Genomic DNA, 24,087 nt, shown 5'->3' with positions numbered 1-24,087 from the left:
CAATAAGTAATTATTTAAATGCGTTATTTAAAATTCCCATGTTTTAATAAAATTCTCAATTTTTAAAACCATCTAGAAATGTAAATCAAATAACTACCGAAAAATAGTTGAAAAACAACTTGGATTTACGATGAAATCGGTATGAATAAAGCGCATCAAAAAGTGATTATTTAAATGTATATATTGAAAATTTGGCATTTTCAAAATCACGTAATAAGGCTCAGCAAAAACTGCCTTTAAAAAAAGGATTTATTTATTTTTTTTAAAAAATTTTGTTTTACAGTGAAATTTATGTAAATAAAGAGAGTAAAAAAATGCACAATTTAAAACTCACAAGTTGTTGTATCATATTAAATGTATCAGGATTTTAAAAACCACATGGAAATTTGTAGACAAACTGGCAAAAGAAAAAAATGGGTCGAAAAATCATTTGGATTTAAGAGGAAATCGGCAAAAATAAAGCAAGAAGAAGTGATTACTCAAATTCAAAATTTTCATATCTTAATGTTGTATGATAAGTATCTCAGTATTGTATTTATCTTATTTTTAGACTGAACCAATGGATGTTGACCAATCTTCTCAAGATAAAACTGAAACTTCTGCTGAAAAGCCACCAAATGCAGCTAACTCAGAATCTGGTGAAGCTGTTCCCGAAAATCCAGAAAATGCTGAAGTAAATGGTGAAAAAGAGAAAGAGGATACTCCAGAAGAGCCGATCGAGACAACTCCTCCTAAGGCTCCGGAAACTGAGCAAGAAAGGACTGTAAAAGATGCTCAGCTGTCTACCGCTGCTGCAGCGGCTCTTGGTGCTGCTGCAGTGAAAGCTAAAGTTAGTGAGAAAACTGCTTAAAAGATTTTGTTTTATGTGTTTGTGTCAGTTGCAATAAATTATTTTTTATTTTAGCATTTGGCTGCTGTTGAAGAGAGAAAAATCAAATCTTTAGTGGCTTTATTAGTTGAAACACAAATGAAAAAACTCGAAATCAAACTTCGCCATTTTGAAGAACTGGAAGCTATAATGGATAGAGAGAGAGAAACTGTAAGTATTAATTTTCTTTAAAATTAAGTCATTATATACTGCATTTTCTTTCTTGAAAGTTCGGGATAAAGTTTACGTTAAATTAAACAATACATCAATAAGTAGGTATCTAATTTTTTTTTTTTTTTTTTTATGTATAGCAAGCAAAATAATAAAAACTCATTTGAGTGCAAAATCATATCAAACAACGTATTTTCTCTGAATAAATTTTTTTTCCCAACGGGTTTGTATATTTTACCCTCATGATATAGGGCTAACCTCAAACTGGAAAATATGATTGAAATCAGTTTTGAGTTCTTATATTGATAAAAATAGAGATCATAGAATGAAAGTATGGATTTTTTAATGTGGCTTATTAGATGATCAATTGTAAAGTTATAGATTTTTTTGAATCAAAATGATGTTTCTAAGATCAACTTTTTATCTAAATCTATCCTGTTATCATTTAAAGTTATTAAATAATGGATAGCAATTTAATCTTGTTAAAATTAAAATTCATGTTACTTGCATTCCATTATTTTTTTCTAACCTATTTTTTTAATTTGAGTTATCTTCTTGTTAAAAGTTAAAAAAGCGTACAGTAACTTATTGTTATTCATAATTAGAAAATCGTGAATGAGCATTTCAAAAAAATATGACTAGTCAATAAATTTTTTCTGTTCATTAAGTTTTTTTACTTTTTTTTAAAATTGCATTATTTAAATTTTTTTTATTTCTCCTATATTATAGTTATTTATTAACAAAATTAAAAGAACTGTTTTCTGTTTTAATAACTAAAATTCAAATTAAAGAAGTTTTTTACATGAAAATTGTAAGCTTTTAATAGTTTTATTTCATATAATCTCTATTTTTTTTTAGCTTTGTGAGAATTATAAGAATATAATATCCTAAAAAATCTCACATTTTTATGAACATTATATGATTCTGTTTGTGACCTTTTTGCATTAATAGATTTTATAAAAATTTAACCCTCTTCCAGCTTGAATATCAGCGACAACAATTGATCCAAGAACGGCAGCAGTTTCACATGGAGCAGTTGAGAGCTGCCGAGTTCCGTGCCAGACAGCAGGCTCATGCTATGATGATGACACCCCCTAACAGTAACAGTGGAGAACAAGGACGTGACTCTCCTGTTTCATTGTCAGGTCAGTGTCCACCCCAGGCAAGGGCCACTTATCCCACTTCCAAGTCTCCTGGATCTACTAGTGCATCTGTTAACCATCAATCGGTTGCTTCACCTTCAATAACTTCCCCGCATGCTGTACCAGTACCGGTGACTGCTACAACACCCCAACCCAGTCCAAGTCCTGTGCCACCTTCTCCATCTCCTGCTGCCCCGACTCTTCATCCTCCTTCTCAACCCTCTCCACACCCTTCTCCGCATCCATCCCCAGCCCCACCTATACCTTCTCCTGGACCTCCTCAGATTCCTCCTTCCAATCAACAAATGCCAATGCATCCTTATGTTGGACAACAACCACAACAGCAACCTCCGCCTCAACAGCAACAACAACAGCAGCAGCAGCAACCACCGCCTCAGCAACATCCTATGCAACAGCATCCATATATGCAAGGCCACCCACAACCTGGGCCCCCTCCCAACATGGGAATGGCCCCTCAAATGATGCAGCACCATAATCGCCCACCTCCAATGCCCGGTCCTCACTATCCACCCGCAGGAAATTATCCACCAAATGGAACAATGATGCCTCACGGTGGTCTTCGACCAGCCGGACCTGGAATGATGTCGCCAGGCATGATGCCTGGAGGAGTACCAAGACCTCAGCATGGTAGGCACATTATTACTGGTACCTTATTTAATATGAATTTTTAGTGTTTTTCATGGTTTTTGTTTAGCTACAGTGTGCGAAATGCAAAGTTCTTCAGGTACACTCTGTGCATTCCCCTGATAGGATTATTCAAAAGTGCTAACAGCTTTTATAACTATGACAATTTAAAATTTCCAAAAATGTTTTGAATCTGCAGCAATTATAATTCTAAAAATTATGAATTTGCTTCTACATAACACTGTAAGTATTACAGCTCTAGAAAAATTAGGTCAAATTTTATGTATTCAGTTTTTGAGAATTGCATAAATAAAATTTTTTCTCTAAAAAACTGGAAAGCAAGAACTAACCAGTTGGCTTTGAGTTAGTTAATTAGTTTGGCTCTAGCTTTATATCTAATTTTATAAAATTTTGATTTAAGTAACTAAAAAGATTTTTTCGCCTATTCTAATCTCTGTTTGTGGTTTATTCAAGTTATGGAAATTATGCTTTTCAAAAGCAATTGCATCAGCACACAGAATTAGTTAATAAAATTGTATCTAGTTTTAAATTAAAATAACAGTTTCATTTGAAAAGGTTCTATTTTATTTATCAGTCTAATCTTATATTTGTAGAAATAGTTTACCAAATTTTATTTCTGAAAATTTTTCTGTAATACTTTTTAAATACAATTAATATTATGCAGACTACAAAACTATTTTTAAATAAATAATCTATTAAAATAGACTATTTTTAATAAATAATCTATTCACATTTTAATACTTGAATGGTTTAGCTGCTTTGTACCCATATTAATTTCTTACTTCGTCAAACTGAGACAATTTTTAATTTATGCTTTCACATAATACCAAAGTTTAAAACAAGAGTGAATTTTTCTGTAAAATATTACAATAAAATTTTAACTTGAATTTTAAGAAAACTAAGTTGTATGCTCTTGTTTCTTGAATTTTACATTGCATTACATTAATTCTGCTACATTGGTAAAATTCAATCTCAAGAATCGAGACTGAATTGAAATTTTAGTTTCTACAAAAAAGTTATTGAGATTTCAAAATAGATAATGACTTCTGACAACAATTTGTTTAGTGTCTTATTAGGCTCATAAAAAATAATAATAAATTATTTTGATTTGTGAAGAAAAAAAAATCTAATTACCACTCCAGTTTAAATGTTTAAAAGTATCTTTTTGCATAGGGCACAAGTGTTTTAATTCAGTATTTTGAATATTTTTCTTTATAGTTGTTATTTATTTGATTGTAAATATTTGTATCTTATTAGTACAAGCAGTGTCTGGTAGCTGACCTTAAAAATTACTCATCTTAATTTTTTCTTTTTGATTTAATTTTATTGGAAATCTTTTCATTTCTTTATTATCCACTCAATTTGAGTCAGAGTCTAAAGTATTAAAATACATAGAACAAGAAATTTTGTTTTGTTTTCGAAGCTATTCAGTTAGTTTACTGCATAAATTTTTTTTTCTTTCATCGCTGGACCAGTATTATATTTAAAACTAAAAGTTTTAAATTGGTCATTGTTTGACCTTTCACTTTAAAACTGGAAGGTACTAATATATTTTTCTTTTGTTGCACTGCAGTTTAAACAAATGCACAGTTCTTGGAAGATTGGGCTCCTGTCTTCTCAACTGAACAGGGATATCTTTGCTCTGCTATGTCATCTTCATGGGTGCTCTTAGATGCATGCATTTGACATTTTCCTTAATTTAGTTTCTTGCTTCTATGGGTTGTGTTCTCTTCCTTTCTGTCTTTCTCTTATAATTTTTCATTTCACTTTCTCTTATAATTTTTCATTTTTAATGTTATGCATAATTTTATTTTCTTTATCAGACACTGCTGACTTTCCTGTACTAACAATGCACTCATACATTAGAATTCAAATTATGAAATACAAAATATTGCATGCTTAATAAATTTTAAAAACTAAATTTTTTTTTCTGAGTGACACTACACTCCCAGGAAATTTTTTTAATGTAAAGATATAATTTACAAGATAACTGTCCTTCAAAACTAAAGGTCCTCTTGTTTTTGAAAAAGCATCCTGTCTTTTTATTTTAGGGAGATCTGTGTATAATTTTTAATTTAGTGCTTTTATCTGAATATAAATTTTTTAATTGCAAGTTCATGCTCGTTTTTATTAATATTGTATACTACAGTAGGGAACTGATTATCCGGAACGATCGGGACCATCGCTATTCCGGATAACTGATTTTTCCGGTTTTCTGAATCGCTACAAAAAGCCGTTATTTTTTATTGTTAAACACAACTGAAAAAAAAAAATTGGAAATAATCTTAAAAAGAAGAAAAAACGATGAAGTAATACACTAATTATTATTTCCAAAATGATGGTATGGTAAACATCTTCAAAAAAAGAACGAAAAATCCTAAAATCTTATGAGGAAAAAAAAAAAAAAATTTTTTTTTAAATGGCGGGAAAATGTACTGACGTTCCGGTTTTCTGGTTTCCGGATAACGGGTTCTGTACTGTATATAGAATTAAGTACACCATAAAATTAATTAAAATTTTGTAAATGCTAACTGCATATATTACTTATTGGTAGTTAGGAAAGCTGGTGCCTGTGTGGATCAATCTAATTTTTTTCTAAGTGCATAGGATTTATTTACTCATTTATTTTCTTCATTTTGGAGCATTAAAAGAAAAGAAAGGAGGGAAAAGAAAATATTTTGAAAAATTCGTAATGTTGAATTATAGAAATATTAAAAAAAATCTTAGCTTATTTGATTATCATTTAAAATTTAAATTTTTTTTAAAAAATAGGGCTGTTGGTGAATAGTTTTTGAGATTTTAATAGAAATATGTCTTTAATGAATTGTGCTTTCTGCGCTAATGTTTAATGTATGGAAAATCATTTAACATGCTATAGTTTTTAAAAGTAAAAGTTTTTTCTTTTCTTTTTAAGTTAAAAGTAACATTTTCTATCCCTTTAAGAGACATTGATTTTCCTTAACCTAAAATGAAAAAAAAAATTTTAAATCAGATACTGACTGTAATCACTATCAGATTTACAATTCAATTCAGATATCAGATTTGTAATTTATGTATTTTTTTTAACCTTGATTTCTTTTTTATTACTTTGGCATAAAACTATTAAACTATATACATTGTACAGCAAAAAGAAAAAAAACTCTCACCAAGTTATTGCATTATAGAATTGAAATTAACTAATTTCTTTTTAATTTATGTGTTTATTTATTTTTGTCTACCACTTTAGTTTTAAATATATCTCTTAGTTTACATATTGTTTTTCTGGCTCTTTTACTATGTTGAATAAAAAATCTATTTTAGAGTTGTTATTGCATGGAAAATGACAATTTGAAATCATTTGCTTACATAAATGCTGTATAAAGGAGCTCGGATTTGCTAAAGCAGTAATTTAAAGATTAACAGGGAAAATTGAAGGTTGTGAACTTGTGGTTAAGCTTTTGCATCGCTGCTTAAGGTGACCACTTTGAAGCCAATTAAATTTATTTATCAGTAAAAGTTTACTCTTGTTATATTTTGTTAATTTATTTATTTTTAAATAAGTTATTAAAAATTGTTTGTCTGCACCCAATATCGTAAATATACAGTCAGACCTCGGTATAAGGTCATCCGCATATAAGGTCACCCCGCATATAAGGTCACTTTTCCAAAGTCCCGGCTCACTGAATAGAAATTCTTTGTTACAGACTATCGGATATATGGTCAAGTTGTTAAAATCGTTATCGCTTATAAGGTCATTTTTATCTGAGGTGAGGGAAGCTTTTTTCTAACAAAAGCCTATTTAACTTCCTTACAAGGCAATTACCCCTCTCGAGTTTTAGGAAAATGTTGCAGCCAACGAACAAACTGCAATTTCTGAAATTGTTTCACAAGTTGAGGACAATGACAGTGATCCTGAGACTAGCTTCAAGTGGAAGCCTTCAATGTCATACGAATTTTTTTTACAAACCATGAGGGAGCTGAGTAATATTTTGAGAAGTTACAAAATCTAGAAATCATTGTTCGAAAAATGAAACCAGAAACGAGACAGACCCGCATAAATGATTATTTAAATAAGATAAGATGTAATGTGTGTATGTACACTTTGAGGAAATTTGTAAACAACTTTATTTTAAATTAAAAGTTTTTTAAAAATCTATCTTTCTTTAATTCTTTACTAATTCTGTTAAAATTTATTGACTGAAATATTTAATTTATGGCTGATCGTTTTCGTTTGTATAACCATTTTTAAAAAATCATAATGTGTACTATTTATGTACTTAGTTAGCTATTTATGTTAGTTACGAACTGCTAATGAATCGATTAAAAGGTCACCCCGCTTATAAGGTCACTTTTGTGATGTCCCTTAGGGTGACCTTATATCGAGGTCTCACTGAATAAATTAGATTATTCCTCTCATTCATTAAAACATATTTAACTGGATTTTATTTGGTTTTATTATACGGTATGAAATGTAGGTAATAGGTATTTTTCTCAAAAGTATTGTGGGAAAATACTTTTAATTTAATTTCTAATTGTTTGCAAAGGAATTTTATCTAAAATTATCTATGAGTGCTGATGCATGTATAAGTACAGTAGAGAACCGATTAACCGGAACGATCGAGACCATTGCTATTCTGGATAACTGATTTTTCCGGTTTTCTGAATCGCTACAAAAAGCCTTTTTTTTACTGTCAAACTCAACTAAAAAAAATATATGTATATTTAAAATAATTTTAAAAAGCTCTTCCTTTTTTGAGAGTGTAGGGAACTAATGATTATTTCTAAAATGATGGTAAACATCTTTTAAAAAATAAAGAAGAATTCTGAAATCTTTTGAGGAAAAAATTTTTTTAAAAAAAATGGCGGGAAAATGTATTAAATTTCATTCTGGTTTTCCGGTATTCTGATTTCCGGATAAGAGGTTCTGTACTGTATAATATGAACTTACCTCAATGAATATGAACTTATGTATTATAATTAATTGATATTCTGTTGGTAAATATTGCAAAACTTCTTAATTTTTAGAAAATCAGAGTTATGAATTTTTTATTATATTTAATGTAGAAGATAATAAATTTAATATAATTTATCACTAAATTCATTGCAATATTAATATGTATCTTTTTCTATTTTAATAGGTATGCCACCAGTACCATCAGCTCAGCCTACCCAAGGCCATCCTAACATGAACAGCGAACCACCAATGCAAAATCCAATGGTCGGTCCTCCTCAAGCACAAGGTAAGTTTTACTTATATTTTTTTATTTGATATTTACTGTCTATAGCTGTCGCTCTTTGGAAGATAGTAGAAATATTTATTTTAGTTATTCGATTTGCTTTATCATTCATTCAGTTTAATTATTCAAAATTGCTGTTGTAGCTCCAAAATCATTTAAAAAAATATATATATTCTTTTGGGTTAGTTGCTACTTTTGATTTTTAAAACCTTATCTAAATCTTTTTTTTTTAATAAATCTTTCTTTCAATTGATAATTAAACATTTAAAAAAGCTTATGTATTCTGTTTATTTTTCTAAATTTTTTACATCTGCCTGCTTACAAAATAAACGTAAATTTCATTTGCACTGACTTTCTGCACTGCTATTGATTTTTCTATTTAACCTATTTCTTAATTGCACTTTTATTCCTTAAAAATCAAGTTTTCATTAACATGTAAAGTGATAACTGTGATAGAATAGTAAGGAATGCTTAATTTTAAAAGATTAAGAAAATATATATAAAATGTTTCTCAGTTAGAAAAAAAAAAATTGGTTGGGATATAAAGACGCATTAAAAAGTAAACTTAAATTAGAAATCATATTTTTTTCAACGTTAAAGCATTATTTGTTCTGTGCTTTATAGGAAATTTTTTTATATTGATGACTTTATTTATTATATCGATGAAATAAATTATGATATTTCAAAAATGTTTTAAAAACTTTTTTATTTATAATATATATATATATATGATTCTTACTCAAAGTAAATTATTTTGAAATTATGTTACAAATAATATTAAAAATATGTTTAAAAAATTCTGTTTCACTATTTAACTTTAATACTGTTTGATGTCTAAGTAATGCAATTATTTATAAAATTTATATTGTTAAAATTGATATTTTATGTGATGCTATTCAGTTCAAAAACCTATAACAAAATTCAGTAATCAAGAAGTAGGAAATGTGCCTTAAAAAATCTTGATAGGTGTTGATCAGTTCATTTTCAACATTCAATGTTTAAAATATGTATTATGAATTATTAATTTCTTTATGAATTATTAACTCAAAGCAATTTTAAAAAAATTATCTTAGGGTTTTACAGTTCACTAAGAAATTTTCAATGAATTACAGGAAAAAAATTTTTATTACAGGGTTTGATGTTACAGTTCAGTTAATTACAAGATTTAAAAATTTTAATCAATTAAATCGAGACTATCCTATTACATGTTAAAAAAATTTTTACCTAAGTTACTATTTCAATATTTTAAATTAAAAATTTAAAAATGATTTTATTTGCATTGCTTACTAGGTTTTTAAAGTAGTTCATGTCATCTTTTTCTGTTCTTGATAATAATGGAGCAATTTTGTCCACGTCCACATGGTCAGGAATACGCTTAAAAACAGATAATTTTTTTCAAGAATTAAAAAAAAATAATCTCTTTTTTTTATTATTATTTTTTTTTATTAAATTTTAAAAAGAGCTGAAAAACTCATCCCTAAAAGGCAAATGCAATTACATAATTGCGATAAAAGTAAAGCTGCATGAAGCAGAAAAAAATTCTTTCATTGATATCTGATAAATTGACCTGCTCATTAAAAGAAGGAAATTTTGATTTTTCCCCCCTTTTTTCATTTTCAGTAATACTAAAATATTTTTCCCTAAAGGTGTTTGTGTATATTATACATGCCTGACAGTGGAGAATAATTTTTTTTTTTTTTTTTTTTTGACAGAGTCTCGCTCNCATTATGTGTTTGTGCAATTCATCATTTTTCATGAAGTTTATTAGTTGTAATAAGCGCAGAATTTGTAATTTATATTTATTATTATATTTTCAAGTATATGGCCAATTCTTTACTGCATGTAAAATTTTGAATAACCCTACTCCCCATCAAGAAAAGAAAAAGATCTTGAAAAAAATTTTAGATAATTAAATTTGGATTTTCTTTTTATAAATTTATCTCAATCTCAAAAATATTTCAATATAACATTACTCGAAAAAGGCCCTTTAAACAGTTCAGAAACTAGTAAAGTGTTATTAATTTTATTCTTGAAGTATTACAAATTTCTTAAAATTATTTTAAATGTTATGAAAGTTTTTAAATGATACCTGTTAGCAATGTATTTTTAACATATTTTGCTCTGAAACTTGGCATATTTCATGAATTAATCACAGTTAACTATGCTTTTATTGTTTTTTTTTTAATAAAATTCCTTCGCATTAGTTACTTCTTTGCTTTGCATGTGCACAAGCTTTAGTTTTTAAGTCTGTATGCATGCGCTTTTGATAAAAATCTTTTTTTTTTACTACATAGCAGTTGTAGTTTATTTCCATAAAATATTTGTAGGTTATCCTTGAGAATCAGTTCTGTATAATTTATATTATATCAGAACTGCTGAGAACAAGGTAAAAATATTAGTTTTTTTTTCTTCATTTGTGTGTGTTGCTTTTACTTGTTCAAAATTTTAACTGATTTATCTTTCCAGAAGATTTATATACGCGTAATGGAAGCAAATTATATTCTGGAAAAAAATTTATTAAATATGTAGACAAATAATAGACAGATATTCTGGTTGAACTAAGGTAGTCTTTTTTTTTATTAATTTTTCCTATCTTCAAATAGTTTTCTCATTTATGTAATTTATGTCGAATAGTGTTATGTGCATGTATTTTATAAAAATGTTTTTTTATCTTTTCCAAAGATAATTATTTTCATGTAAAATGTTCTTTATCATAATTAATTATTGGAATTTATGTTTTCATTGTTATTGTATAAAATGTAAATATTTAATTTTTTAAGAGTTGTTTATTATCATTCTAAAATGACCAAGATCAGTAGGAAATATTTTCTTTGGTCTCTTTTTTTTTATTTTTTATTTTTATTTAACAGGTAATTTGTTATCTTTAAATTCTACTTCCTTTAAGTCAAATTGTATTCTTTTACCTTTGTTCTTCTAATTGCAATTTTGTTAATTATCTTAGAAAAATAAAATTCTATAATAATCATTAAGAAAAATTTTAGGTGTTTTTTAATGAAATTCTAGAATTATAAAGAAATTTGATTTTCACTTTTTCATTATTGCTATTATATTATTTTAAATGACTAAATTTGTTGAAAACATGAAATTTAAAATAAAATTCTGCAATTACAAAGAAATTTGTTTTTTACCTTTTAATTATTACTACTATTATTTCAAATGACTAAAAACAAATTTAGAAATTAACTACTTTTTTTTTTTTCAAATCTAAAAACTTACTGTTTTACAAGATTAAAATTTAATTCAAAGGAAAGTCCGCTTATCATATTTCTATTCAAAATTTTCTTATAAACTTTTGAGGAATTATTTTTTATCTGAGAGCATAGAAACAGATGGTTAAAAAAAAATTGATATTTTTTTGTTAAATAAAACAGTTTTGACCTAGTCTTTAAATTTCATAAGGATGGACAATTCTGTCCGAGAATTATGTACTGTTTCATGAATCATTAATTATCGAAACTTTGTTACAATGAGTAAATAGAAATAATTAGAGAAATAAATTAGAAAGTAATGGCCTTAATAAGTCAGAAGTGTGTAATTCCCCCCCCCTCCCCATCTGTAATTTAATGATAAATTTCTATATGTTAAATTTTTTATAGCAGCTAAATAGTTTTGTAATTAATCCTCACATTTTATAATTAATCATCAAGTTTATTGCCATTTACTTTAAAGCAAATGTTTGTTTTAATTACAGGAATGTATTAAAAGTTGCTAATGTGCTCTTTTTTAAAACAAGACACAAAATTAAAACCTTTAATAAGAAATTAGTTTCGTACTAGTGAGTTAACTATTGAAATTAATAATATATTAGTTATAAACAAATGTGAATTTTTTAGGGGGAAAAAAAAACAAATGACATTAAAATTGATGTAACAATAAAAAAAGAAACTTGTTTATATATTTTTAATGACTGGTTGCTCTGATTACCATTATTTGCAGGTTTACTACATAAATCTTTAATCCCAACAAAATCAAATCACCTGGTCAATTCTGTGACCAGGCTTGAATAATTTCATTTCTGAAAATGGAAAAAAAAATATGCTTAAAGTTCTTAATGAATTTGTGTATATGGACACTTTAACACTTTGTGTATAAGACACAACAACAACTGCACTATTAACCAACGTTTTTTTATTTACCCTTAAAAAAATTTTTGAAAATGGAAAAATATGCTTAAAGTTCTTAATGAGTTTGTATATATGGACAATTTAACTGAACCAAAATTTTTTTATTCACCCTTAATGGTTCCAAAGTAGTTCAAATTTACTTTCCTCCAGGTATAATTATAATATAATTAATTATAGTAATTTATTATAATGACTAATATAAGTATTTACAGGGAAATCAAATGCTAATACTGTTGTTACTAGTGTGTATCACACTAGTTGTTACTAGTGTCATCATTGAACCCACAAGTAAAAGGGTCATGTCCTTTTTATGGCAGCATTAGTTTGTTAAGAGTTAACTTGTTTGATGATTGGTCTGAGTAAATAAAATTCAGTAAACTTTTGATTATCCAGGGCAATTACGAATAAGCAAATTGAAGATATTTTGCAAAATAATTAAAGAAAATTTTTGATCTTCCCTTTTTTATTTTTTTAGAATAAAGTTTTTTCAACTCTTGTTATTGCAAGTGAATAAAAAATATAATTTCAAAAAATGAAATTATAAATACTTATCACTGTCTCTCCTAATAATTTTATGGCTAAATATTGCCGAACGAATGGTCCGAAGACAAAACCTCGTGAAAGATGATGATAGTCTGATAGTAATAGAGTTTAGAATGGAAAGATATCTCAAGAGATAATCATCTTGCATAAAGAAAATGCTTTTGAAATAAGAAATGATATTTACAGTTCAGTATTTTATATTAGGAATATTTATTTATGAAATTAGGTTAGTAGTGATTTTGTTAGATTTGTGAGTAAAAAAAAATATTGGAGCTGAAATGAAATAAGTCTGATTACTAACTAAGCACAATTTAATGGTCTCAATTTTATTTTAATGCAGAAAGGGCTTGAGGCTTATTTCTCTTTTATCATTTTTTATTTATTGATTTGTTAACATTAATTTTTATCATATAAACTGAATAGTTGAAATAAATCTATTACTTCATTATTTTTTTTTTACTTCTTATTTGACTTTTAAATTATTGATTACTAAATAATAAAAAAAGATTTAGCAGCAATTTTTTCTATAAAAAAATTTAAATTTGAAAGACTAAATAAGATGAAATTGTGTTCCTGCTTACACTTCATTGCTACAAAAAACTCTTGCTATGTATAATTTATCTCGAAAGTGAATACATTTTTAGCATTGAATCTTTTAAAACTTCAAAAATGGGATTCTTGTCCTTTCTCAAATAGCCATTTTAGTTGTGAATAATTTTTACATGGATAATCAGGAATAGACTGTATTTGGTAATTTAAAATTCTGTGTTTTAGAAATCCTCAAATATGGATTTTGTGAATCCTAATATTTTCATACTTAACTTTATTTCTCTGTGTCTGATTCCCTCTAATTTCAGGATTTTATATGATTGTTTATGTCTGTCTGCCTAAACCTTTTTATTGAAAATGTCTTTCTCTGAATTATTAATAAAATATTAGTTTCACTGTTTATTTATTTTTTAAATTTATTTGACAGTGTTAGTTTCAATCTAGCTAATATTCTACTCTATTTATATACCATGTTAAAAGTCTAAAGATTGCTTTGTGTAAAGGGGCTATTCAAAAATGTCACTTAGTTTTCAATATTTTGACCCCTTCCTCCCTTTTGTCAGAAAGTGTCACATTTTACCATACTTCTACCCTCTCTTGTCACGTGTTTTGCTAAATTTCATAAACGTACACTAATAATTCATAAACAAAGTAATATGCTTTAGATCTTATTTAAAAGTTTATTTGTTAACCTTACTTATTTTGATTACAAAAATATAAAACAAATAACATAAAAACGAAAAATATAAAATTATTTAATTTGCGATCCTTAAATGTTTTTATTTTAAATAAAATGTATGTTGTCATACTTGTTGTCCCCTCTCCGTTGTTACAATTTCATTCTACAACCCATTCCTTCCCCTCCAAGTGTCATTGTTTAAAGACATTCCAAAAACTGTTAATTGCTCATTTCCAAAAACTGTTAATTGCTAAATACTGTTAATTTGCAATATTCTAAATGCATTTTTCATATTTTTGCAGTTACAGGACCTCCAGATGTAAGTGATTCAAGCAACAGTAGTAGCAGTGAAACAATGAACATGGCTGCCGCTAATCAACCTTAAGATGCTGTGCACTTTAAAAGAAAAAGAAGAAAAAAAAACCGTTTTATGAACATTTTATAATACTGTGGTAGTTACAGTCTTCATAATCCTGTTTTTTCACCCTTATTATGTTATATTTCATCAGTGGGTATCATATTTGGTATAAATTTTTAGAATCAGATTTAATTATTGTTGCTAAAATCAATTTCATTGTTCTGCGATCATGATGTCTTTTGTATCATTTGCTTTTCATTGTTTCTCCTCATTTTTTTAAAAATAAATATATATTTTAAGTACCAGTATAATTTGTTTCTTTTAAAAATATCCAGTAACACACAGTAGAAGCACGATTTAAAAATAACTCTATTACTTTATTTTTATTTTAAAAAAATCCTTATCTTAAATTTTTTTGAATTTTTTTTTAAGCATTTTTATACAGCTCAGCTCATGTATAATGAAAATGGCAATTCACTCCTTAAAGCACAATACTTTTTTTTTTCCTGTCATTAAAAATTGTATGGCTATGATGGAAATATTTAAGTTTTTCTTAAAATGCTATGTAAAGGAAAAGATTCCAAATTATCCTAAGTTGTTGCAAAATTCAAATTTTCTTTTTTCTGTGAAACAAACTTTTGTTTATCCATTATGATATGTGTTTTTGATAAAAGAAATGAAACTCTACAAATATGAGGAGATTGGCCATATGATTCACAAACTTAATGTTGGCATAATTCAAAGAGACACGTTAGTGAAAGGAGGCAAAAACTATTTAATGGTTTGCATATAGGCATTTTAAGTTAAAGCACAATTTTTGGTGAAAAAAAAATAATTGAACACATGTCCATACATTTTTTATATACTCTGCATGTAAATTGAAACATGTTTTTAAACATGGCCACTAAAAGTGTAGTTTTTTGTTTTGACCATAAATTTTTTTCTTCATTCATTGTCCAAATGATTTTTTCTTCATTCAATTATTTAATTTAGTTCAGATACTCGTTTTTGCCTTTTGACTAGATAAACTTATCTTTTCAATCCATGTTATTTCCATTAAAAGTAACTACTATAAAACAAGCATGTTTCGCACAACAAACTAAAAAGTAAATAATACAGATAAATGCCTACTGATGTAATTAATATAGTTTTAATTGAAGTTGTGAGAAAAAACTTGAAAATAGTATTTAAGATTGATGTAATTTAGGCAGTTTGGGGAACATTGTGTGCCACGTATGTAACAGAATAGACTACTGAACAGTTATGATTAAGCTTAGCATTGATCATTTAGACTTGTTTAATTTTTTTTTTTTTGCTTGCATTGCAGTTTTTTTCTTAAACGTAAGTAGGCCATGTATCTAGATATAAATCGAAAATTAAAGAGTTTTAATTTTGTTATTAATAAAAAACTAAGTTTATTCAAGGCTTTGGACCAGATCTTTTTCTTCTTTAAAAATATTGGTGTTTTTAAACTTTAAATTACTAAAAAATTCTTGGAATCACAGCTTCATCTTTTTTAGACATTGGTACTGTTGCGTACCTGCCAACTCTCCTATTTTTTTAACGGAGATTCCTGTATTTTACTACTATCTCCTGTTTACCCATTTATTCTCACATTTCTCCGTATTTGTTAAACAAAAAACTTTTGATGATAAAATAACCGCTGATGGAAAAAATACTTATCTTATTCCTTAACAGATAGTACTATTGCCAGTGAGTATTAATAGTTTAAATAAATATAAATAATGGTTTAAAAAATCTTTCGTTAAGATTTATGTACATATTTTTTACTTTGCTAAATGTAAGTGCTTATATTACTTCCAATTTTGAATTTCTCTTTTTTGATTTACATGATTATGTATGATGCATCAAATTTCAACTCTTAACCTAAAAAAATTGCACTAGTAATATCTTCGTTATTTTATTTCTGAAATGTTGGCAGGTATGCTGTTGGTAAATGTGAAGTGCATGAACGTGAAGCTTTATCGATTCTGCTGGTCACATAAAGACTTTGCACTGGACTTTTGAAATCAACATGTAGTCACAAAAGTTTAAGAATTTATTAAACAAAATTTGTAGCATCTACTGTATTTTATATGAAGGCACTTTTTTCAAAACAAAATATCAAAGTAGGACTGAAATATCTAAATGCTCAAAAAAATTTAGTGGTAGTTAGACAAGAAATTCATATTTCTCTTGCGATTTAGATTGACTTTTGAACTATATTTAAAGCTAAATGATATACATTCTCAATTTAATGGTTAACTAGAAATTCTGTCAGTTTTATTTATAACAAGTCTTTTATTTTTAAAAGACTTGTATAATCATCTGTTTAAGCATGTAGTCATGCATAAATAACACTATTTCAGGAATTGTCTGTATAACAGCATCTTTAGCTATTCATTTCAATCGCCATCCACAATTTCTAATTCATCTCTTGGCTTGCTATATTACCGTTATTCTTGACCATATGACTCAGAGTCTTTACATTGTTATTCTTAATTGCTCATCTGCAGCAGTCAATGAATAATGTCGCCATAGTGTGAAAATATTTAGCTAATGCCCAAAATTTTTGTAAATTTTTTTTTAAATGTTAAAAAAACTTTAATAACCTGAATTTTTCCTTAAAAAAATATATTTCTGAACATAATATGTACTGGTGTTTGTTTTTAATAATCTAATAGGCATAGTATTTGAATATCAAGCTGATATGTAATGAAATGGGATACCTGCAAGTGACCTAGTGTGGGTATCTCGATCCTGATTGGCTGTTGAAACTTGGCATTTGTTTATGTTAGCACCTGTTCTTTCCGTTCCATTTTGAGTAAGCCATGCCCATCAAGTATCAATTCTCTTAAGGATACATTCTGTATTCTTATACAAAGATTCTTTCACTATATATTTCTTAAGTAACACAAAGACAGGCATGAAGCCATGTAAAACATAAACTAACTAATTAGGCATCGAAATTAACACAAAACAAAAATATAGCACTGTTACAATGAAATACATTTGAAATAAATATAAGTTAAATCAAAGATGAAGACAAGAAAGAATTGTATACCGTTTTGCTTATAAACGATAAGATGGGGCTGCGAGGGCTCAGGGGATAGAGCGTTCGCTTTCCAATAAGGTGAACCGGGGTTCGATCCCTGCGATGGCTGGTCGATACGAATTCCGCATCCGGCTTGCACCGACCACAGTGCTGACGTGAAATATCCTCAGTGGTAGACGGATCTAGGGTTAGAGTCCGCTTGCTATCAGGCTAACCGTGGGAGGTTCTCGTGGTCTTCCTCTCCATGTAACGCACCACGAAGGTAAATTTCTCCCACTACTTGATCCAGGAGTTCCCTTGTCTTCTGGATATGGTTCAAAATTACAAGGCTACGGAGTTGAACATTTGTAGTCGTAAACCCGAAAATTGGGTCGGCTGTTCAACGACGGTTATAAAAAACGATAAGATGACGCTGACATACATCACGACTTTCTTGTATACCTTGCTTCTGACCATTTTATGTATTTTTAAATAATAATCAATAAATACAATAGCTGTCTTCATGTTATATTTCTTAAAAGCAAAAAGCTGTTATTCTTCCGTCTCCATAACACACTGGTTTCTAAAGATTGATCCTGGTTCACAGAAAGTGTAAGCCCATGTTCAACTGCTTACATTTTCAACTAAAGGGTTGTTTTTTTTATCACCCTCAAAGTAATGAAGTGTTCATAAACAAATAACTACGTTTTCTCTGACGAATGCAAAAAAAAAAAAATTCTAGAAGAACCAAATAGACTTAAATTTCTCTAATAAAAGTTACTTCGCAGGGTTGCCACAGGCGACTAAAATGCAACTATTTTGGCTTAAGGCGACTGTGGCAACTTTTTTTGCCTGAAAAGGCTAAAAAAGCAACTATTTTCAGGAAAAGGAGACTTTTCTAAACCCCTAGCGACGTTTTTTATTTTTTTTTAAAAAGCATAAATTGAGTGGAAAATTTGCACCCCACAAGATAGTTTCTGAACACACTGAACTTTTTTTTTCATAAAAAGTAAAAAATTTTGAAAATTTTGACTTGCAAATAAATTTGAGTCTTCACTTTTTAATTCGTTCAATCTGCACAGACTCCGTTGTAATTAAGTCTATTTCATTTCTCGATCGCCTTTTCAATGATTATTGCTACGAAATTCCGCNAGACTTAAATTTCTCTAATAAAAGTTACTTCGCAGGGTTGCCACAGGCGACTAAAATGCAACTATTTTTGGCATAAGGCGACTGTGGCTAAAAAAGCAACTATTTTCAGGAAAAGGAGACTTTTCTAAACCCCTAGCGACGTTTTTTATTTTTGTTAAAAAGCATAAATTGAGTGGAAAATCTGCACCCAAGATAGTTTCTGCACACACTGAACTTTTTTTTTTCATAAAAAATTTTGAAAATTTTGACTTGCAAATAAATTTGAGTCTTCACTTTTTAATTCGTTCAATCTGCACAAACTCTATAGTTACTCTATAGTAAGTAAGTCTATTTCATTTCTCGATCGCCTTTTCAATGATTATTGCTACGAAATTCCGCATGATTTTTTTTTTTAAAAGAACGATATTACGATGCGTGAATTTCGAATTTGAGTATTCACTTTTCATATAAAAAGATGGGCGAAATTTTAGGAGGTAATAGTACACACCCAAGCAAACAATTTTTATCAAAGAATGCATGGTCGAAAACGAAACGCAAAGGTGCTGGCACATTTGAAAAGTTGTTTGATGCAAACGTGAAAACTTCATTCCTGTTGCGAGTTACTGTGCTGCATTACTTGTCGCCAAGCTATCGACCGCTGCAAGGAAAGCCCGTGATATGCCTGTTGTGTTTCAGAATGTTCGCCTATATCTTTTCTTCGCCGTTTTACTACGAGCACAGCCGCTGCTGGCCACTCTTTTGAACACTTATTGTAATCACATGCCATTAAATTTGCTTTTATAACTTAACTTCATCGTTCCTTGAGTGTTTTTGCCTCATATAGGAATATAAACTTTGACTCCCTCTAGCGGTTTTGCGTTTTGTTTTCGACCATGCACTCTTTGATAAAAATTGTTTGCTTGGGTGTGTACTATCACTTCCTAAAATTTTGCCCATCTTTTTAGAATCAACCTGTATATAAACATATACGCTTATATAAAAATTATCATATTTGCCACCTACTTGGCTGAATGGATCATGGTATATGACAATTAAGTCATTAACAAAATTTTAGTCATATTTTTGATGAATTTTTGTTCTTATTTAGGCAACTATTTTCCTAGTTTTTGGTTACTATTTTCATGTTTTAGGCTACTAAAAGCAACTATTTTGTTCATTTTTTCTGTGGCAACCCTACTTCGTTAAGCCCTATAAAATTTTGATGCACAATAAACGAGTTTGACAGTAAATATATGTTTCATTAAATTATAAAAATTCATAAATTCTCTTTAAATAGATTTTGTAAAAGAAAATCGCAGTGGTGTTCTGCCTTAAGGATTGAAACTTTTTAAAACTTTTAGCAGTGGAATTGAGATATTTTGGCATCCGCGTACCCTTATGTTTCAAGATGAACCAACCATATGTCATAGAACCAACCATATGTCATAGAACTCAAGATGAACCAACCATATGTCATAGTTTAAATTTCCTATTAATTTTTAAAATAATAAAGTTATGTTTCTTCGAACGAATATCAATCCACTATAATTTAATTTTACACTGCTTGCTTAATCAGTGATTCGTCCTGTGGGTTGGACGACACGTGAAATGAACGAGTGAAGCGATCTGATAACTGCGCGAACAATTCCGAGGCCAGGTGAGCAATGGCAAGTGGAAAATATCAATATATATATATATATATATTGTTTTAAAATTATTAAAGTTTAAACTTTAGCAAGATAGTGATATATTTTAAAAGTAAAACTTTACTTCGACTTTAAGGCTCTCAAACTGTGACTATTTCCCGTTGCAAAAGAACTTTGAAACAATATTTAACTGTGTTTTTCGAAGCTCTGTCGCCAAGCAAAATAAAAAAGCCACAGTTTAANATCTACTTTTCTACATCACTATAGAAAACAGTTTTTTGACAAAATGGCTATTAGGGCCCCAAAGTAGTTTCAGCCCAGGGCCCCACAAATTCACGATCCGTCCATGTGTGAGACATTTCTCTTTCGGTTCGTGTTAATGAAATCCTCAATAAGGATGACAAAGGATTATTTCAGGTATAAGTATTTATTTAATCATCTCTGGATTAATTATGAGTGAAAAGTAAAATATGAGTATATATATAATCTACATGGCATTAAAGTCCGGAGCTCTCCTGCTCCCTTCCAGTTCATACCTTCACTCTCCTAGTCCAGCTAATGCTCAACTCTTCCACGTTCAAACTAATACTGATCTAAAAATATTCTTTCTCATAAGAAAAAGTCCTTCGCTCCACCCCAAATGTAGGGGACGACACTTCCAGTGTCCTTGACCCTCAGGTCAAGGGGCAATTAAATGCGTGGGAGAGGAATCAGGATCCTGACACTTACCGTGAAGTATTATCTGGGCTTTAGAACAGATTAATAGCTTAAATATTTTAAAAGTTATTAAACTTTTTCAAAAATCGTTAATTTGGCGACATTTTTCCACCTACATGAAATTGATCAAAATCATTGCCTTATTCTCAGTTTCTGCAAATTTTTATGAGCCCAAGTAGTGCATAATAAAAAAGTTTTTAAATATTAAAGAATTAGACCACAAACGCTTTTCTTTTTCACAAAGCTGTAGCTTTTTTCCATATTGACGTTTTGAGCCATTTTCAAAATAAGCGTAGATATCAAAGCTTTAGATAGGCTTAACTTGACCTAACTGTCGTGAGTAACAGTTGTAAACTCACAGCAGTTATAAAAAATAGCTTATTCGCTAAAAAGCATCATTTCATGTTAAGACGGAGCCTTCAAAAGACAACCAAACTTTCGACCTCCTTGCGACTAAGGCATAGGGACGTAATTTTCCAAATTACAGCTACTCTCTATAACTTGAAGGTTAGAATTTCGAATCCTCCACAGATAAAGGCTATTAAAAATCCTGGAGGAAAAAAAGATGCAATGTCAACAATTGCGGTCGAAGGAAATAATAATAAAAGTAATAAAAACATAATCAAAGCCGACGTTTCATTCTAGCCTCATGTTCGACAGTCATATGTAAAAGGGTCAAAGAACCCTGGCAAAATCACCGACCTTAATCACATGCATAATAGTGCAACGGAATATTTTTTTTTCTTCTTGGTCATTCATATAATTTCAGAGCAACCTTTCACAACAGTAATAAGTATTCTCGAACATGAATGTTTATTAATATAGAGATAAACACAAACAACAAAAGTAACAAGACAGCTTGGTTTATTTAATGAGATTGCTTTGTGCTTCGAGATTATACAATGGCGCTAGATTATTATCATTATATGTTGTTTTTTTATTCCCTATTAGAAATTTATGTTCGTATTGCATCTTTTGAATTGAAAGTAAATCTCATAAAAATAAACAATCTTGTTATGGTCGAAGAAAAGTCTTATGCGATTGTTTAACAAAGAATAACATCTTCTATTTAAATAAATATATAAATATTTTTTTTACACAGAAATTATTTATTCATTCATTTCTGAAAACTGCTTCAATTATTTTGATATTCTTTTGAGATCAAGTTAGCACGTAGAAATTTTTGAACAATTAAAAAAAGCTATTAAAAAATCACGTATAAATATTTTTTTAGCACTTAATATTTTTATGTATTTTCTGTGCTAGTTTTTAAATAAAATGTTCTCTTATCTTAAAATCTTTTTTTTTTTTTTTTTTTGATCGAAATTAACGTCAATTTATTATAAGTCTACGTTATTGCTAGAGTATGTAAAAAATGAGACATCTTTCTATAAAACGAAACAAAATGGTAATACTTCTCGACCTAACATAAACAGCGTTCTCTTGTGGTATTAAACTTAACTACGTGTTGGATGATGATTTTATCGTTTTCGTTTTAATCGAATTTACGAAATTCACTGTATCGTTTGGTTATTTCTTTGATATTGATTCAATAAAATCTAGAGTCTACAATACAACAAATAAATTATATCTTCCAATATTAAAACTTTTGAATATTTCGTAAAGAATTTCCAATGTCAAAGAAGAGAACAGTACATTTTTCCTAACTTCTAAAGTAAATTACGATATGATTGAAATAATTTAACTTCTTACTATTGATCGTTTTCTTAAATTTATTTTCACGTTGATAAGTACATCACGATAAATTTCGAGAAAAGTGGCTTGACAACTATCTTCTTTCTATCGCTAGAACGCTAAAATAGAATTCTTGAAAACTGATAAAACAATGTTCTTTTTAATTTTTGAAATATAACTTATTCTATAAAAATGCCAAATCTAGAAAAGTTACAATTTGTAATATTTTATCGCTTAAGATGATTTTTCTATTGCCCGGCAGAACACATATTTACTTGTTTGGCTCGCACTATTAATTCTTTTAAACTAACAGAAAAATAACTAATGACATTTGTTATTGATTACTTATTTGGCCCGCTCTATTAATTCTTTTAAACCAACAGAGAAATAAGTAATAACATGTGTTACTGATTATAGTTGTTACAAAAATTTGATAAATTATCAATATCGATTGTTTTTTTGTTCTTTTTTTTGTTTATAGTAAAATTTATAATATAACAGAATTTAATTAAGAAAGTAATAAAAATATGGAAATAACCTATTGGATATATAAGGCATTAAATTAGAGAGTGTTTAATCTTCAAACCTGCAGAATCAACTAAAGGTTTAGTAAATGGCGGGCTCTACTGTGATTGAGGCAAAAAGAAACTTAGAAAAATCGTCATTTATTTTCGCCATTTTAAGTTTTTATTTCGATGAAAATCATATTTCAACTCATTCATTTTCAGTATATACATACACTAAAACAAAATTATGAACTAGACTAGACGCTGCTCAAGACCTGCAAATTCAACTGTCTCACATAGAACCCAATTTTAAGGATAATTGTGATAAAACGATATGATGAAAAAATTTCATTCTTCAACATTCATCAGATATTTTCATAATGATTAATAAAATTTCAATAATTTTAAAATAATTAACAGTCGTTCATTAATTATTGCGTTCACAATTTCTAATAAAAATATTTTTTTCATTAAGTTTCGGAGTTCCGCTAAAGGAAAGTCGATTGCGTTCCATAGCCGAAAATAATTGGGAACCGCTGCTCAAGCTGACTCTGGAAAATACCCTTTTTTTCAAAACCATACTAAAAGCACTTTTCTCATTACTAGAATTTTTAACGAGCGAAAAAACTAGATATGGATCCTAACAGCTATCTGTAAGTGTTACAACTAATACGATACAAAATCACACGTTACAAATACCCGTTCTTTGGAATAGTTTAAAATTTGCTCGCTTTTTTTCGTGATTGGCACTCTTATATTATAGGATATTATTAGAAACTCTTGTATCCGTTCGTTTCTGAGAAATATCAGGAAGCACGTCGTAGATTTTATTTTTAATGGAGACAATATTCGCAAAATGCAGATGAACCCTGATTTCCTGCATTATAAAAGATTCCTAATCACCACGACAATTAGTTAACCCAAATATGTGCACATAGGAACTCTGATATCAAATGAGTGAAAGTTATTTAAATTTAAGTGTTTGCTAAATCAAAGAAATATCAACCTTGCTTTCATGATT

The 24,087-nt window shown here is 28.6% G+C and overlaps 1 protein-coding gene across 3 annotated transcripts in view; it reads left to right on the top strand.

Moving 5' to 3' along the window:
• The window catches only part of LOC107439644 (SWI/SNF- related protein mor), a 41,364-nt gene extending 26,722 nt beyond the window's left edge, over positions 1–14,642 (top strand). Inside the window, exons 21-26 of one of the 3 annotated variants that reach the window (XM_016052416.4) lie at positions 551–829; positions 905–1,039; positions 2,019–2,829; positions 7,965–8,066; positions 10,530–10,626; positions 14,282–14,642. In XM_016052416.4, the coding sequence (XP_015907902.2) occupies positions 551–829; positions 905–1,039; positions 2,019–2,829; positions 7,965–8,066; positions 10,530–10,600 (1,398 nt within the window). In that variant the 3' untranslated portion in view covers positions 10,601–10,626; positions 14,282–14,642. The remainder of the gene's footprint in view (positions 1–550; positions 830–904; positions 1,040–2,018; positions 2,830–7,964; positions 8,067–10,529; positions 10,627–14,281) is intronic. The other 2 variants (XM_016052491.4, XM_016052347.3) reach the window with 2 other exon arrangements.
• Positions 14,643–24,087: the final 9,445 nt, after the last annotated feature.

This window comes from Parasteatoda tepidariorum, chromosome 8, assembly GCF_043381705.1.
Source record: "Parasteatoda tepidariorum isolate YZ-2023 chromosome 8, CAS_Ptep_4.0, whole genome shotgun sequence".
Taxonomy (NCBI): domain Eukaryota; kingdom Metazoa; phylum Arthropoda; class Arachnida; order Araneae; family Theridiidae; genus Parasteatoda; species Parasteatoda tepidariorum.
Note: the sequence above shows the minus strand (reverse complement) of the source record. Positions and strands in the feature narration are given on the sequence as shown.